This window comes from Mesoplodon densirostris, chromosome 18, assembly GCF_025265405.1.
Source record: "Mesoplodon densirostris isolate mMesDen1 chromosome 18, mMesDen1 primary haplotype, whole genome shotgun sequence".
In the NCBI taxonomy this organism is placed as follows: Eukaryota; Metazoa; Chordata; class Mammalia; order Artiodactyla; family Ziphiidae; genus Mesoplodon; species Mesoplodon densirostris.
In genome coordinates this window covers 40889135-40904906 of record NC_082678.1, presented here as the reverse complement: position 1 = coordinate 40904906, position 15772 = coordinate 40889135, and the positions used below count along the sequence as shown (strand labels likewise).

The 15772-nt window shown below is 44.6% G+C and overlaps 1 protein-coding gene across 3 annotated transcripts in view; it reads left to right on the top strand.

Moving 5' to 3' along the window:
* Positions 1-15772, top strand: part of SHISA6 (shisa family member 6) — a 244690-nt gene that overhangs the window by 109876 nt on the left and 119042 nt on the right. For 2 of the 3 annotated variants that reach the window (XM_060082457.1, XM_060082456.1), the window contains exon 3: positions 11495-11590. The exons of the other annotated variant lie outside the window; for it this stretch is intronic. In XM_060082457.1, coding sequence (XP_059938440.1) covers positions 11495-11590 — 96 coding nt within the window. The remainder of the gene's footprint in view (positions 1-11494; positions 11591-15772) is intronic. 3 annotated transcript variants of the gene reach the window in all.

Genomic DNA, 15772 nt, shown 5'->3' with positions numbered 1-15772 from the left:
TGAGAGAGTGCCTTTCCTACTGCTCCAATTTCTTCGTGGAGTATGAGGCCAGGTCATCAGTTGAAGGCAATGGAGAACAGGAGGTGTCTGAGGTTCCAGGAGCCAGGAGAAACCAGAAAAGACATTGGAAAGTGAAAGAGCAAACATTCCAGGGAAGGAGAGAAGAATCACAAAGGAACCAGTGCAGGCTGGTGGGAGATGGAGTGGCTTCCTTTTGATGTGAGACGGTTTCCTCTCGCCAGATCTTCGTGAGTCTGTCTTTTCCAGAGCACATCGGTGACAATTGCAGAGAGTACCCTAAACCACCAGGGGATAATGATATTACCAGCGTGAGCCTTGAGATTCTCCCCAAGATAGTGGGTAGTGGAGAGGCCTCCCTGGAGCTTTGAATAATTGTGAACCTAAGACTCTTCCTTTCCTTTCTCCCTGGAGTATTTTGAAATAGTATACTAGAGGAGGTTTGCCCCTCTAGTAATAATCATTGTTATAGTAACAATTTATTGAAGAAGTGTAAAATGCTCTGTGCTTTATATGCATTCTTGCATCTAATTTCATATTCATCACATCCTCATGAGGCAGGCAGCATTCCCATTTTATGGATAAGAATAACTGAGGCTAAGGACGGGTAAATGGTTTGTCCAGAGCCACATGGCTGGTGTCAGAGCCAAGTTGATTTGTTGGAAGCCTGTGCTCTTACCTCCTGTCTATTACTGAGACATGTCTGGGTCATTTGAATATATATCTTCTCTCATGGATAACTTCTCAGATATATGTAATAGCCCACACATTAAATTGTCTTCCCATTGGGAGATAGTCAGAAAAAAATTATAGTCCCCCAAATTCTCCCCTCTCCAATTGCTGCTTCTGCTCTCTCTCAGGCAGAAGGGTCTCTCTTGTGTGTTTTGGAAGAGATGGGGTCCCTTGAGTGGTGGCTAGAAGCATGGCTTTCCCAGAAGCATGATGGAATGAATGGAACCCCAAGAATATGTAGTGACGTAGGATTTAGGTTCTGTCCTAAATCACAGGTTAGTCATACTGGGACTTTGTATCATTATTGAACCTCTCTGAGACTGTTTACTCATCTGCAAAATGGAGATAATATTGTCTTCAAATATTTTCCTCTAGATAATAACAGGCATTCGTTGCCAATGTCTCCATGTCAGGGCACCTGATAAAACTCTATAAGATGGTAGAGTTTTTCAACATCATTCCATTGACCCCCCCACTAATTTGGACGCACTCAGAGGAAGCCCAGTGTTTTTTGCAGAGTAGGAGAAGAGGTCAAGGGTCAGAGGGGAAAGCAGCCCCCAGTCACCCCATGGCTAAGCCACTCCCTATAGATCTGCATTGCGATAACAAGAGAGGGTCTGAGTAATTCACAGATTTCCTGATTGACCCCTGCGTCTACCCTAATCTCCTAAAAGGTTTGGGGCAAGGAAGGATTCTTCCCTCCCTGCATCCTTTGCCTCTTCTACCCAGGCCTTCTTCAGGCCTCCTCTTGGCCGGGGTCCTGCTCTCAATGAGACACAACTGAAATGGTGTCATAGGCAGAGACGGGAATTTGGTTAGATGCTGGGCATCTTTCCAAGAGGATTACAGCCAGCACATCTAAAGAGAAAATAAATGGCACACCGGGGTCCCCTGAAATAGAAATCAACCTCTGCACTCTTTCCTCCAGTACAGAGGAGGCCGCGGGCTGCGTGGGCACTGGGGAGAGCTCTGATCTGGGAAGATGCGGATTTTTGTCACGGCCAGCAGTGATCTTGGACTGTTCGTTCTCCCTTCCGAGCCCCAGTTTCCTCATCTGTAAGTCTTGAGGCTAGAAAAGGTGACCTTGAACGCTCCTTCTGTTGTAGCATTCTTTGATTCTATCCCAGTGGCTGGAGGAGGAGGAGGGCTTCGTCTTTCTAAAATCCCTGAAGATTAATGCCACCACCAATAAGACTCTCCCTCATCCCCTTGGTAAATAATTAGCATGCACTAGAGATGTGGTTTGCAGACTTTTATTTTTGAGTCATGTAATGCTTCCTTTTAAAAAAAAATCTTACCCCAAAGCATATGTAACATATAAGAGACCACAGCAGAGCCCCCTATTGCAGTGGATGAAGTTGACCTGGAGTTTGCCCTTGGCCACAGCTGGAGACCTCTACAGAGTACATATTGATGTTTTTGTTGGTCTGTTCGTTTGGTTTGGTTTCAGGCACAAAGTACCAGTTTTCTTAAATCCGAATTAACCAAACTGATGATTCAGAGGACATTAATTTGAAATGAAAGGGGTTCTTTTATGAATCACTTTCTGGAGGATTTGTTCTCTGGTGCAGGGGTTACCAAGCTGTATTCTGGGTTCTGCCCCTGCTCCACCCTGCTCGAAATCCTCATTCTTCTGTATCTGATGAGATTCCCCTACTTTCCTAGGGCACAACGATAATAGGATGAAAAGCACCAAATTGCAAGTCAAGATCGGGGGCGGGGTGGGCCAGTTTGCAAAACTGTCTCCCAGTGTGACCTTGACAACGCCTCTCCTCCCCCTCTCTGGGTTTACGTTTCCTCCTTTGTCAAATGAGACTATTGGGCAAGGTGGTTCCCATACTGGTCTGGCGATCTGGGATTGCTTCCCCGCACCCTCACAGCCGTGGACACCTGGCCTTCACCAGGTGGGCTGCACACCTGGCCCCCATCCCCAGGTCCCCCGGCTATGGAGTCAGCAGAGGGAAGACGCCAGAGGAGAGATCTTTGGGGTTGCCCAGAGTACTTGCCAACAGCTCTGCGGACTGCACAGACTCTGGAGGAAACAGTCCCCATGTGCCTGTATGAGCAACACTAGAATTGTCACATAACGCATTCCCAGCAGCTGCTCTCTAGAGATTTTTAAACTAGTCATCGTCAGTGCAACCTGCAGTTCGACCTGGCCTGCCCCTAGTTTACTTTGGTAGAGCTGGCTCAGAGCTACTTTATTCACTCAACCAAAGATGCCTGCGTGGAGGAATGCAGGCCTCCTGGCTCCCAGACCCAGATCCCTCGTGGAGCCATATGTGTGTGCTCTTGGGAGCCAGAAGGAACCCTAGGGTCTGCTGGGGGAAGAGCTCCCAGGCCAGATAGCAAAGCCCAAGCTCTCTGCAGCTCCTGCTCTTGACTCTCTCTGGCCTGAGCTCAGCTGAGGGCACACACAGAATAAGAAGACCCCAGGGAGTCCCCTGTATGGGAAAGAGGAAAGACCGTGGTCTCGCTGTGAATAGGAGCTCCCATTTATTGAGGCTTATTGGTGCGGAGTATTAGACAAAACGATTTATACACAGGATCTTATTTAATCCTTACCACCATCCTGCCAGGTGGGTATTAGAATCCGCGTTCGATAAATGCCGTGTCATTTACACAAGGAGAAGTGTCTCCTCTCACTTCCTGGCCCCTATACTTCTTTTTATAAAATGACAGTTATTAGAGGTTTTTTTTTTTTTCATAATAGGAAGTACAAAGAGAAAAACAAAGAATGGCCCATGATCCCACTCCCTTATCCCCAATAAACTCTGTCAACAGTACAAAAAGAAAAATAACACATACAGGTGTTTAGGAAATTCACACAGTACAGGAAGTAATAAAACTCAAAGGTAAACACATCCCTTCCTTCCAGACCCTCTCCCCAAAGGAAAGATAGTTTTGGTATCTCGTTTGCAAGATATTTGCAGGAAAAAAACGTTTTGTATAAACCAGTCTACCTGCAATGGGTCTCTATATAGTCTCTCTGTGTATATTATTTTCATTTTTACTTTACAGGAAAGGCATAATACTGAAACGTTGCCCTACACTCTGCTTTTTTCCCCACTTTCTGTACCTTAGAGCTCTTCCCACATGGGCACTCACAGCCCTGCCTCATGCTGTTTTAACAGCTGTGTAGTATTCCATTGTTTGGACAGATTCCAGTTGACTTAGCCCCCCATTGACAGAAAGTATTGCAATCAAGGCTGCACTGTCTAGCCTGGTTCCTATCTTATGGAAAAACTTGAGAGCCTATATGTAGGGAAAATTCCTAGTAGTTAGATACTAAGTCAATGGCCTGTCCTTCAGAGAAGCACCACTAATTTATACTCCCACCAGGAGCAATGAGAAAGCCCATTCCCCTGGCACTGGGTCTCATCAGATGCTTCAGTTTTTTGGGTTTTTTTTTGTGTGTGTGTTACGCGGGCCTCTCACTGTTGTGGCCTCTCCCGTTGCAGAGCACAGGCTCCGGACGCGCAGGCTCAGCGGCCATGGCTCACGGGCCCAGCCGCTCCGCGGCATGTGGGATCCTCTCGGACCGGGGCACAAACTCGTGTCCCCCGCATCGGCAGGCGGACTCTCAACCACTGTGCCACCAGGGAAGCCCAGATGCTTCAGTTTTGCCAAATCGATTCATCTTTTGAAAAAGATAGCTCATGTTTTGATTTGCATTTTCTTAATTATGAGTTAAGGTTAATCACATTTTTATATCTCCATTGACTTAAAATTTTTTTTCTTTCTTTTTTTGGTGGGGCGGGGAGGGTAATTCCCTATTCATATTCCTTGTGCACTTTTTTCTGGTATATTATCATTATTGTTGTTGTTGGTTATTGTTATTGATATGATGGAGCTTTTTGTAAACAAAGGGAAACCCCTTTCTCACACGTTAAACCCCAGGGTTTTACATGTGTTTTGATGTTGGTCTGTGGCCTGTTTTCCCGTGAAGAAGGTCAACAGTGAAGTGGCTGCAGAGCAGGGCCCTGGCCAGCACCGTCGAGCTCCCTGCCAGCTTCCCAGAGACCAGCTCCCTATCTGTTCTGAGCGCATGCAATGCACTGCTGGCAGGCTCTAAAGATGGAGCACTGTTGCCCCTTTCGCGGAAGCTACTTCTGGTTTTATTTCATCACAATAATATATTTTTATTGCCCTATTTGCATACCAGATTTTCCAGGGCAACTCCAGTATCACTCAAATTTATTTAGGTCAATAAAGACAATTGGTTAAATGTTATGTACAATCTAATTTACCAATCTTTTCTTAATGAATTTTTGGATCTGTGTACTGTAAAGATTCCAAATAAGTACATCCATGATTTTAGAAATTCTGTAGTTTTACTCCTTGCTTGACAGATTTCATCATTGGGCAGCTTTTTCTTCTCCCAGTGAGGACTTGAGGATATTTTAGTCTCTGAGTTCTTAAAAACTGGAAACTCTGTTTCCTTTATTGTTGGAGAATAATTTGGAAGTGAGTAAAATACTTGGGTAACCTTTCCATCTGTGTGTCTATCGATCATCTATTTAATCTATGTATTCATCAACCATCTATCAATGAATCTATCTATAGCTATCTTAGAAACAAAATAAAATCATTATTTAGGAGTCAGACATGTCCCCAGAAGTATCTATCTTCCTAAAGTCAGTATTCATCATATCCATGAATTTCTTTGTACTTGTATAGCACTGCATTTGCACGTATTTAAACAATATAGTGGTGTGTTGCATGTTTTTAAACTCTGTGATGTCATCCTCTTTGCCTTCAGCTAGTTTAATGTGGTTCTCAACATAACTAAGAATCGTCCATGTTGATACTTACAGCTCTGATTCATTTTATCTGCACCATTGTATAGGATTACATTGTCTGAATATACCGCGATTTATCCCTTTTCTCCTCGTAGGGAATACAGGGTTTTTTCCCAGTTTGTCTTTTTTAGAAACAATGTTGTCCATGAACATGCTTGTGTGTATCTCCCTATGCGCACGCGTGAGGATTTATCTCAGGCATAGACCTGAAGGTGAAATTGCCGGTTCTGTGGTGCATCTGTTGTCAACTTTCATTAGCCGTCACCAAAGTTCCTTCCAAAGCAGTTGTACCAATTTGCACTCCCACCAGAAGTGTGCAAGAGTTCTTGTTTCTGCTTATCCGTGTCCAGAGTCCCAGGCATTTTCATTTTTTCCAGTCTACTGGGTGTGAAATGATATCTCATTATGGTTTTAATTTGAATTTCCCTGATGACCTGTGAGATGGAACACCACTTTATGTGTGTTGGCTCTTCTGGTTTTCACTTCTGTGACTTGCTTATTCATCTCTTTTGCCTGTTCTTTCTATTGGGTTGTTTTACTTTCTTATTAATTTGAAGTTATTTGTGTGTTCTTGATATTAATATAAATGTATGTTTCTATCCGTTGACTTAGAGTTTCATGATTGCTTTTGATGTATCAGAGTTTAATTTTTTTCTGGTTTATTAATGAGCATGGACTTTATTTACATTACTGGTTGATATAGAAGTCTCAAATTGTTAAAGTTCGACAAAAAGAAGTATACTTTTGCTTTTAAAAGATGCTTTTACCAGAAACAGATATAAATAAACAAACCAAACTCAGCAAAACAAGAAAAAACACTTCTTGGATTCTTTTTTTTATTGAGGCATAATTGATATACAATATTATATTAGTATTTGACATTTATATACGTTGCAAAATGATCATCATAGTAAGCCTAGTTACCGTCTGTCACCGTGCAGACTTAATACAATATTATTGACTATATTCCCCTTGCTGAACTTTATACCCGCATGACTTATTTATAACCGAAGTTTGTACTTCTCCATCCCCTTCAGCCATTTTGTCTCTCCCCATCCCCTCCCCTCTACCGAAATAAAAGTCTCAGAATTCTTTAAAAGATCGCTTCACTTTCCGTAGATTTAGTGTTTTATGACGTTGGCTTGTCCTAAATGGCATTTCACCACCATATATATATATATATATATATATATATATTTAGATATCTGTCCTTCAAATATATAGTCTGATATTTGACTCAAGACTAAAGTCTTCCACCTGCTCAAAAGAAAATCTATTAACTTTTAATTATTGTTTCCGAATCATCCCTTCTGTCTCTCTCCTGGGCATCTGATTTTAAATAGATAGTGACTTCTGGAGTTGTCCTCTCTGTCTCTTCCTTCCTCCCATCCTTCTCGTCTCTTCATTCTTCCCTACTGAGTACCCAGTGCATCTCTCTCATTGGAATTGTCTTCACCAACTTCTTCACTATCTACCCTGCTGTCCATATTTGCAACCCAGGCAAACTGTCCTGATCAGTTTGTTCCCCCACCCTCATCCATGGCTGCTGATTGAATTTCACCGATGTGAAATTCTCTTAAATCTTATTGAGGTCACCACCATTCAGATATTACCTTGTTTTTTCCCTCCTGTTTCTTGCATCAAATCTCTTTTATAGAGAAACTTTCTATTTACTCAAGGTTGCTTTCTCCTCAGAACCACCAGCATCAGACAACTCCAGCAACCCAGCCCCAGACCTCTCTGTAGCTTTCATCTGCCTCCCACCTGGGGACCATTGTCCCCCAGTGCTATTCCTGTGACTCCTGACTTCTGAAGGATGCTGATGGTGAGAGGGCAGGGGCAGGTGTGGAGGGAGCCACGTCATCCAGATGCTGCTTTGCAAGTTTGGTCCAGCAGGTGGGGGCAGGCACACTCTCTCTGCAACCTGAGACCACCCTTGTTCCTGATCAGGGGCTGTGTGCTTGTGATGTTGCCACGTGGGTGTGTATTCCTGCTACTTACGTGTGCTCACAGAGCTCCCGCTTACCTCTGCCTGGAGCCCTGCTGGATATAGGGCCATTTCTCTGGAACTGCAGTTTGGGCAGAATTTGTACTCCTTTAGCCTCCTGCCTTGATGGCCAGCAGGAGGGCATGGACTTGGGGTCATAGCTGCAGAAAAGAGAAGGGGGCGGCTCTTGGTGTTATGGCTAAAGAATTCTGTGATACCCATTCATGCCATTCACATCATTGACCCTGGAACTCTGCACATCCCCAAGGCAAAGAAGGGGTATTGCCTCTCCGCACATCTGACCGTCCACTTGCATAGGGCTTCAATTTACCAACCATTCTCTTCACACTGCCCTTGAAGGAAGTGATTGTTCCTTTGGAGGGTACAGAGAACGTAAATCATTCTAGACCTTGACCTCTTCGCATTGGCCCGGATCTGGCTGAAGACTGACCTGCCCATAGTTCTCTGAAACACAGTGGTTCATAAAATCTGGTCCCTGGACTTGTGACCATCATCAGCGTCACCTGGGAACTCGTTAGAAACAAAAATTATCAGGCCTCACCTCCTACCCACTGAATCAGGAATTCCGGAGCTGGGGCTGGGCAATCTGTGCCGTCCAGGTGAGTCTGATGAACTCAAGTTTGAGGACCACGGCTCAAACAAAAGCCAAAACTGCCACCATGCCTTTTCCAGCTGTCCCGAGAGATGCTGTTGAAAAATATAAAGGCTCTCTGGAGACTCGGGTACCCAGTGACAGGTGTCTAGACTTGGTGTTTGTATTTACTTTTCATTTGAACTCAAGTGTTTTCCAGACCTGTTGGACCATAGAATTCCTTATTCCTGTTATGTGCTCCTGGTCCTGCCTCATTCCCCTCAAAACCTCAGTACGTGAAACTCCACACGTCTGAGATCCAACATCTGTGAACTTGGGAATCATCACACGGGCTTCTCCTGGCTTAGCGTTTCCCCGGGGTCGTGGCTAAAGCCTCAGAGAAGAATCACAACTGCACTTGTTCAGACTGAGGGGTGAGCTGGCTAGGGAGAGGGTTGTAGAAAGAGTGTGAATTTAGAGGTGGGTAGACCTGGTCAGGATCCAGGGTCCACCACTGACTAGCTCCATGAACTTGGGAAAGTGACCTTTTTCCACAGGGCTCTTGTGAGGAGTAAACGAAGCCAGGTGCACAGGACGGAACTGACATGGGGTTTGCAGACAGAAGACCAGAATGCTAGCGATGGTTCAGTCATCTTCCGACTTGACACCCCTGGCCTCAGTTTTTCCATCAATAAAATGGGGGAATAATAATAATAGCTTACCACATGGTAGTGATTAAAATTTTAAGGAAATAATATATATGAATGATCTTTGTAAACTGCATAATGCTACAGAATGTTCGGCTTCTATGTCAGATTAAACCGTGTTTTCAGAGGCTCTGTCCCTTTGTCTGGCACATAGTAGGTGATCGGGTGGTTTAGTTGGCTTTCCGTCAAGCACAACCCCAAAGCAGTAGTGCAGTGCTTAACCCTGAGGGACCTTGTTCCAGCTGACAGATAAGAATGAATTGAAGTAGCAAAGGCACTGTTTTATGTGCCATCTTTCTCAGGATTGATTTGTTTATCAAAAATTTTATTTATAAGGAGCACAAAAATAAACCAGCCCAAACTCTGCAGGATGTAACAGAGGTTCTGAATTAATGAGGTCCAAATTTATGAGGGTTCAGAATTGTTACTTCCTTTTCTTAACTCTTCTGTTGTCGGGAGGGACCGTGGTGGGGTGGAGGATGACCCGTCCACACGCCCCTTGTCCCTCTCTCCTTCATCCCCTGATGAAGTTGCATTTTTCCAGGACTAGAGTTGGATTTCTGGAGCTGTGACATGGCTTGGGATATGGGCAGAAGCCTCTTAGTTCAGCTCCAATAATTCTTTTCTATAAAATTCTGGGTTGTGACTACATTATTTTACAGCAAGGGAGTTCCTTGTGGAAAGCTGTGTGCCCTGAGGAAGGAGGTATTTATTCCAGAGTGGAGGGCATGAGGGAAACAATGGCAAAATGCTCTTATATTTCTTCATGCACTAGGATCACGGTTCTCAGTGTTTGGTCCCTAGGCTGGGCAGCATCAGAATCACCAGGCTACTTGATAGAAGCACAAAACCCTGAGCCCCATCCCAGATCTTCTGACTCAGAAACTCTGGGGGCGGGGCCCAGCAGGTTTGAACCTGCCCTTCTGGTTTTTCTGATGCACAATCAGGGTTGAGAACCTTTGATCTGGGAGAAGGAGGAAGGAACAGGGCCAGCCAGACGTCACTCTTCAGAGGAAGGATGCTGGAGTCCGGAAACTAAATAGTGGGTGGTGCCGGGCACCCACCAGGACCCCAGCAAATGTCCATTGCACCCACCTGAACAAACTGAAATTCAGTCCTTTATCCATTTACTCTAGGACAATGGTTCTTCTTCCCTGTGGCACATTAGAACCACCTAGAGACCTCGTTAAAAATACCCTGACCAACTGAACCAGAATCCCTGGAGTAGTGTCAGGACATCTGTATTTTTAAAAGCTTCCAGATGATTCTGACACGCGCCCATTTTTGAGATTTAATGCAGAGGGTGCCTTGCTAAGAAAAAATGTGATTTAGGTTGTCTCTACAGTTATCATAGATTTTTCTGTTGGAAATGTATTTTACCTATTTATATTATAAAAATTACATACTCATTATAGAAAAAAAACTTGGAAAATACAGAAAAGTTGAAAGGAGAGAAGCAGTAAGATTCATGTTCCAGCTATCTAAAGGTGGTAGTCAGTATCAGGTGTGTTTTCTTTCAATCTGTTTGTTTAACACAGATTGTTTGTATTTGTTTAATACTGGTTTGCATTTTTTTACAGTGCTGTGATCATACTTAATATAGCATTTTCTTCCACTTTTTAACTTAACGTTACATCTTAGGTAGTCTGCACATTGTTATAATTGTAAGTACAGTTTTTAATATGCTCTTGTGGCAACATGACAAAAATACAGCTTTTCTCCATTTTCACATGTGCATAGTTCAAGATGGTGTTTGGAGAGGACTTCTTTTCTTTATAATGCCTATATTTCAAGCATATTGTGAAATCCAACTTTGAATATCAGAAACAGAATATTAACTCTTTTTCTTCTCTTTGTCTTCTCCCAGGGTCCTAATCTGTCCTCGGACTTTTCCTCACCCCAACCCCACAGGTAGATGGATAGATGAGGCTGATGAGGGATAAAAATCTTACTACAGAAAGTTGAGAGAGGAAAACACATAAATATTTTCCCAGTGTTTTAGAGCCACCACCCTACCTGTCAGCCTCAGCGGATGTTGGATTTCTCCTAAGCCACAAGGCTATCATTCATAGGATGAGGTGTGATTCATAAACATACACACACATAGAGCATTCTGATCAGACCCGCACTTCTATGCTTTGGAAAGAAAGAAACCAAAGGAATAAGACAAGAAAAAGAAAGAAGGAAGCTGGGACAAAGGAAAGGATGGTAGGACAAACAGACTGAAGTTCTGATGTGCTCAGTCAGAAATGCCAAAGTCAAGCCCTTTTTCCCACCTCTCCTTTTAACATAAGCTTCCCAGAACTTTCTTCTTTGTTGCACAGTTATATGTGCGTGTATGTGTATGTGTGTGTGTGTATATATATATACACACATAAATGTGTATTTAAAATGGTAATATATATAAAGTATGTAATACTTATATATTACATACTTCATATATGTACTTTATATGTTTATAATATATATTATATATAAATTTATAAAATTATATATATATATATATATTTTTTTTCCTTGATTGCTTCTACCTTCTGACTCAGCTGCTGATTTGCAGTTAAGTTCACCATCATTGTTGGGTGAGCTGGAGCAGCAATGTTTGTCTCCTTGTTGGTGTCATGGATGCGCCAGGTAATTCTGCCCCATCTTCTTGCAGGACATTATGGGAAGGATGCTTACCGAAGTGGAGGACCTGATCTCCATAACTTCATCTCATCTGGATTTGTCACGTTAGGAAGAGGACACACGAAGGGTACAGTGGAAACCATTTTTTACTAAAATACAGAGGTTGCCTAGGGAACCCCGATCTGAAATGTGAAGATGGTGTGGAGGCCAGAGGCTGGTCCAGGACAGGATAAGTGGGGTGGTTTCCATAGCTACTTATCCTGGTGACATGCGTGGCTTCTGACAGGAGTGACTGGGAGGTCACAGGTGTAACTCTAGAAGGCAATAATAGACTTCCAAGAGGTATGTGTCCTGCCCCGCCCACGGCGTGGAGCAGGACACAGACGCCAGTGGCTCCCTGTGGGAGGGGACCACAGGCAGCATGGTGGGAAACACTGCTGATGGGTGTGGCAGCATCTGCAAAGTGTTTGTTCTCCTCTTGGCTATTATTCCTTTCCATCTGAAAGCCACATTTTATAAACCGATGTCAACGTTCTGTACTGTGGGTCTCGAAGCCAGCGCGCATGTCGAGAGTTTTGGCGTCCTAAGTGTGTCTATGTAAACTCTCCATCATGGGCATACAAAGGTAGAGGTTACACAGACCTTCAAGCCACAAGCTGAAAGTTAACGTGGCATTTCTGCTGAGCTGCTTTATGACCTAGCCGACAGCTTGCAGTTCATCTGTGCAGGGGGTGTGGCATCTTCGATTCTGTCTTTTGTTTAAACAGAGTTCTACTAGTGTTGTGAGCATTCTGTCATATCAAGAGTAACTGGATTCCTAACTCCTTTGATTACCTTCCTAACACCTGTGTACTGTTATAGACAACTGTGAATTCTGTTGTAGGGATGGTATATCCCTGTCTTCCTCTGAAATATGTGTTTGTTTTAAGTGTGAGTGAACAAGGAACTTTGCAATTTTTTCTTACATTCCATGCACCCAATTTTTAAATTCCCTATGTGATGTTTGTTCATCCTATAGAGAAAAAAAAATCTGTATCTGTGTATGTATTTTCTGTTGTGTCTCTCTGTGTCTAAATAAAGTTTATTGAGGATACAGGTGGCATTTGTGGCTACTAAGAGTTGCAGAATCAAATTGGGACCAGATGGCTTGGGAAGGGGAAATGGGCCTCACAGTTAACTGGTAAAAGACACAATCCTTGATGTACTCATATCAACTCAAGCCTGGGATATATGACCCCCGTGTCATCTGCTTTGTGATAATTATCTATCACTGTGAAAACAGTTACTCTAAAATGTAGCATTTTCAACCAGTAATAAACATTTCTTCTCTCACATAGTTTGTGTGGGTCAGGAATTTGGGAACAGCTGAGTTGGGTGCTTCTGGCTTGGGGGTCTCTCATGAGGTTACAGCCAAGGTGTCAGCAGGGGTTGCATCAGCTGAATCGGGCTTGACCGGGGCTGGAGGACTTGCTTCCAAGGTGGCGCACTTATATGGTGCTGGCTGTTGGCAGGAGGCCTCAGTTCCTCCCCATGCTATTCTCTCCAAGGTTACTTGAGTGTCCTCACAGCATGGTGGCTGGGCTTCCCCAAAATGGGTGATCCAAGAAAGGAAAAGACAGATGCCACAATGTCTTCTATGACCAAGGCCATGGGTTACACATCATCATTTTCACAATATTTTATTGGTTACACAAGTCAGCCCTATTCAGGATGGGGGACTACACAAGGGTGTGAATGTCGGGTGCCTAGGATCATTGAGGGCCACTTTGGAGGCTGGTTACCACACCCCCATGACCCACGGAGCAGCGCTACAGATCGGGATCTTTCCAACAGAACATGACCTTCTCAACTGCAGTGCTTTCTACCCTTACTTATTACTAAGGCTTCTCAACGGCAGTGGCTTCCCACCCTTACCCTGCCCCTTAGAGCGGGTCCAACCTGAAACACCTAACAGTTCAATCAATAGAATTCTTTATATGTATATTATAAATGTTATGGCTTTGGGTACACACATTCATTCGAGAAATATTTCATGAGGCCTGGCATGCACTAAGCAATATTCAGAAGTAAAACAAAATAGAATCCAGCCTTGTGGAACTCATATTCCATTGGGGGAAGCAGACAAAAGAAACCCTTGATGCTAAGTGCAGGGAGAAAACCTAAAGCAGGTAAAGGGGGCAGGGAGCTACTGTTGTCAAGGAAGACCTCTCGGATGAGGGGATAATTGAACAGAGACTCGCATCCCAGGCAGGGGCATCAGGAAGGCCCTGAAGTAGGTTCTTGTAGATCAAGAAATAGGAAGGAGGCCCGTGAGTGAAGCAGGCTAGAAGGAGATGAGATCAGAGCCACAGGGGAGCCTGATCATGTATTTATGGGTGTGGCTGTGAGGCTGCTTTCAAATCAGCTAGACCTCCATCGGAGCACATACAGGTGATTCTCTATCCTTATCTGTCCTTCCAGTCACTGTCACCTGGGCATCCAGGAGACTCTACCCTGCCCATGCGTGTGGCGGCTTTGCTGTGGCCTCTGCTTATTATTTCCCCATTTCATCTTGTTCTGTGGTCTCATCCAGCCCTCCTGTGTGTGCATGGCCTGTCCTCCTGGTCCGTCACCCTTAGCAGACCCTCTTCTCCATTCCCTTCCACTCAAGAAGGCCTCTGAAACCTCCTCTTTCCAGGAATGTACCTTGCGTGTATTTTCCTATTTAGATGATAAGAGATTGGGGTGGGAGTGGGGATTTGGAAATGGGCATTCCCTTCCAATATCCAGACCCTTTATCCCTGCGCAGCCTGGATCTCTGGAAAAGGGCCAGGCTCTATCCTCGCTTCCTTCAGAGCAAACCAAGTTCAGCTCTGAATGGTACTTCTAAGTAAAGCAGCCCCAGGTAAATGCCCCATGGGAAGGGGACCACTCAGAGACATCTGACCTGGGGCTGTTCCCCATCATGTGTGTTTGATTCTCTTCCTTTTCTTATTTACTTTTGCTTCAACTCCAATTACTGCCTTTCCGGTCCCTCCCCCTTTATTCTTTTTTTTGTTCCTGCTTCTTATGTGTGCCTTAGGCCTTCTGGTGGCACCTGCCCACAGCATAGCCCCACTATGACTCTCAGAACTTGTGGGGTAGCTAGCAGCTGTTTTAGAAGGTGATAGCATTGACCTACCGACCACGTCACTGAGTTGAACATGGCTTTCTATCAGACTCTGATTATCGGAGACCGAGCATGGCTGGTCTTTGTTCTGAATGGCACTGGGAACCTTCACTGGAAGCTGGGGTGCTCCCAGTCCTGTGCTCCGTTTTATGGGTCCCAGAGGCACCACAGAGAGATGTGCGCTCCAGCTCCAGTGGGGCTCCCCCAAATTCAGACAGTGGGGTTGAGGATGCATATATGTCTGCCTGCTTTATAACAAGATTCACAGGTACAGGGATAATTAAATTCTTTGGATGAGGCCTAACTAAGTAGATATTCTTTTGTTAATGGGCTGGAGAAGGTGAGACATTAGAAGAAATAGAATTCTGACCCTAGGGGCTTCCTAACCACCAAGGCCCCCTGCTCCATCTCTTTCCTGTTGGGAGACCCCACATTTTAGCCTAGGGGGCCACACAGTCATTGGCCAGCCTCCTAGGTGGCATAGCACTGCCTTAGGCTTCCAGGCACCAGAATTCGTACTTATGCCCCTTTTCAGGACTTTCTAACTGAATGATGTGTTCTCACCTTTTCCTATAATTCTTACTTTTCCTTTTATTTTCTCCTTCTCCTAGGGAACTAATTCTGCATGTCTCCCTGCTCTGATTTCTTCTTTGACCTCCTGCTTGCTCATCCCTTCGGGTAAATGGGAGTCAAGTCTCAGGAAGATACTGATCAGAGTGGCCATGAGTTTAGACCAAGTTTCCCCTATAACTTTTCCCTCTGTTGATTAGACAAGAGCCCCCAGGCTCTCCCGCGGGAACCCAGGGCAGTCTTTAAGGGCGCAGAGGGTCTACTCAGGCTGCCACGATGAAAACCCAGGGATAAAGGCTTCTCTTTACCAAGCAGTTACTTTGTGCCGGCACTGTCTTATTTGCACCTTTACAGTAACCCCGTGGGAGAGCTCTTGTCCCCATTTTCACTGGTGAAAAACTGAAGCTGGAGCAGTTGAGTGGCCTGCCCAGGTCAACTCCGACAGTTAGCACTGTTTCATCCCATCCAGACCTGCTTCCAGAGTAGGTACTCAAGCCCCACACATCCTGTCTCGTGAAGACGGAAGGGCCAAGGTGGGCCGGGCGGTGGGTCAGTGGGACCCACATGTCATGAGCACTCAGTGCCTGATGG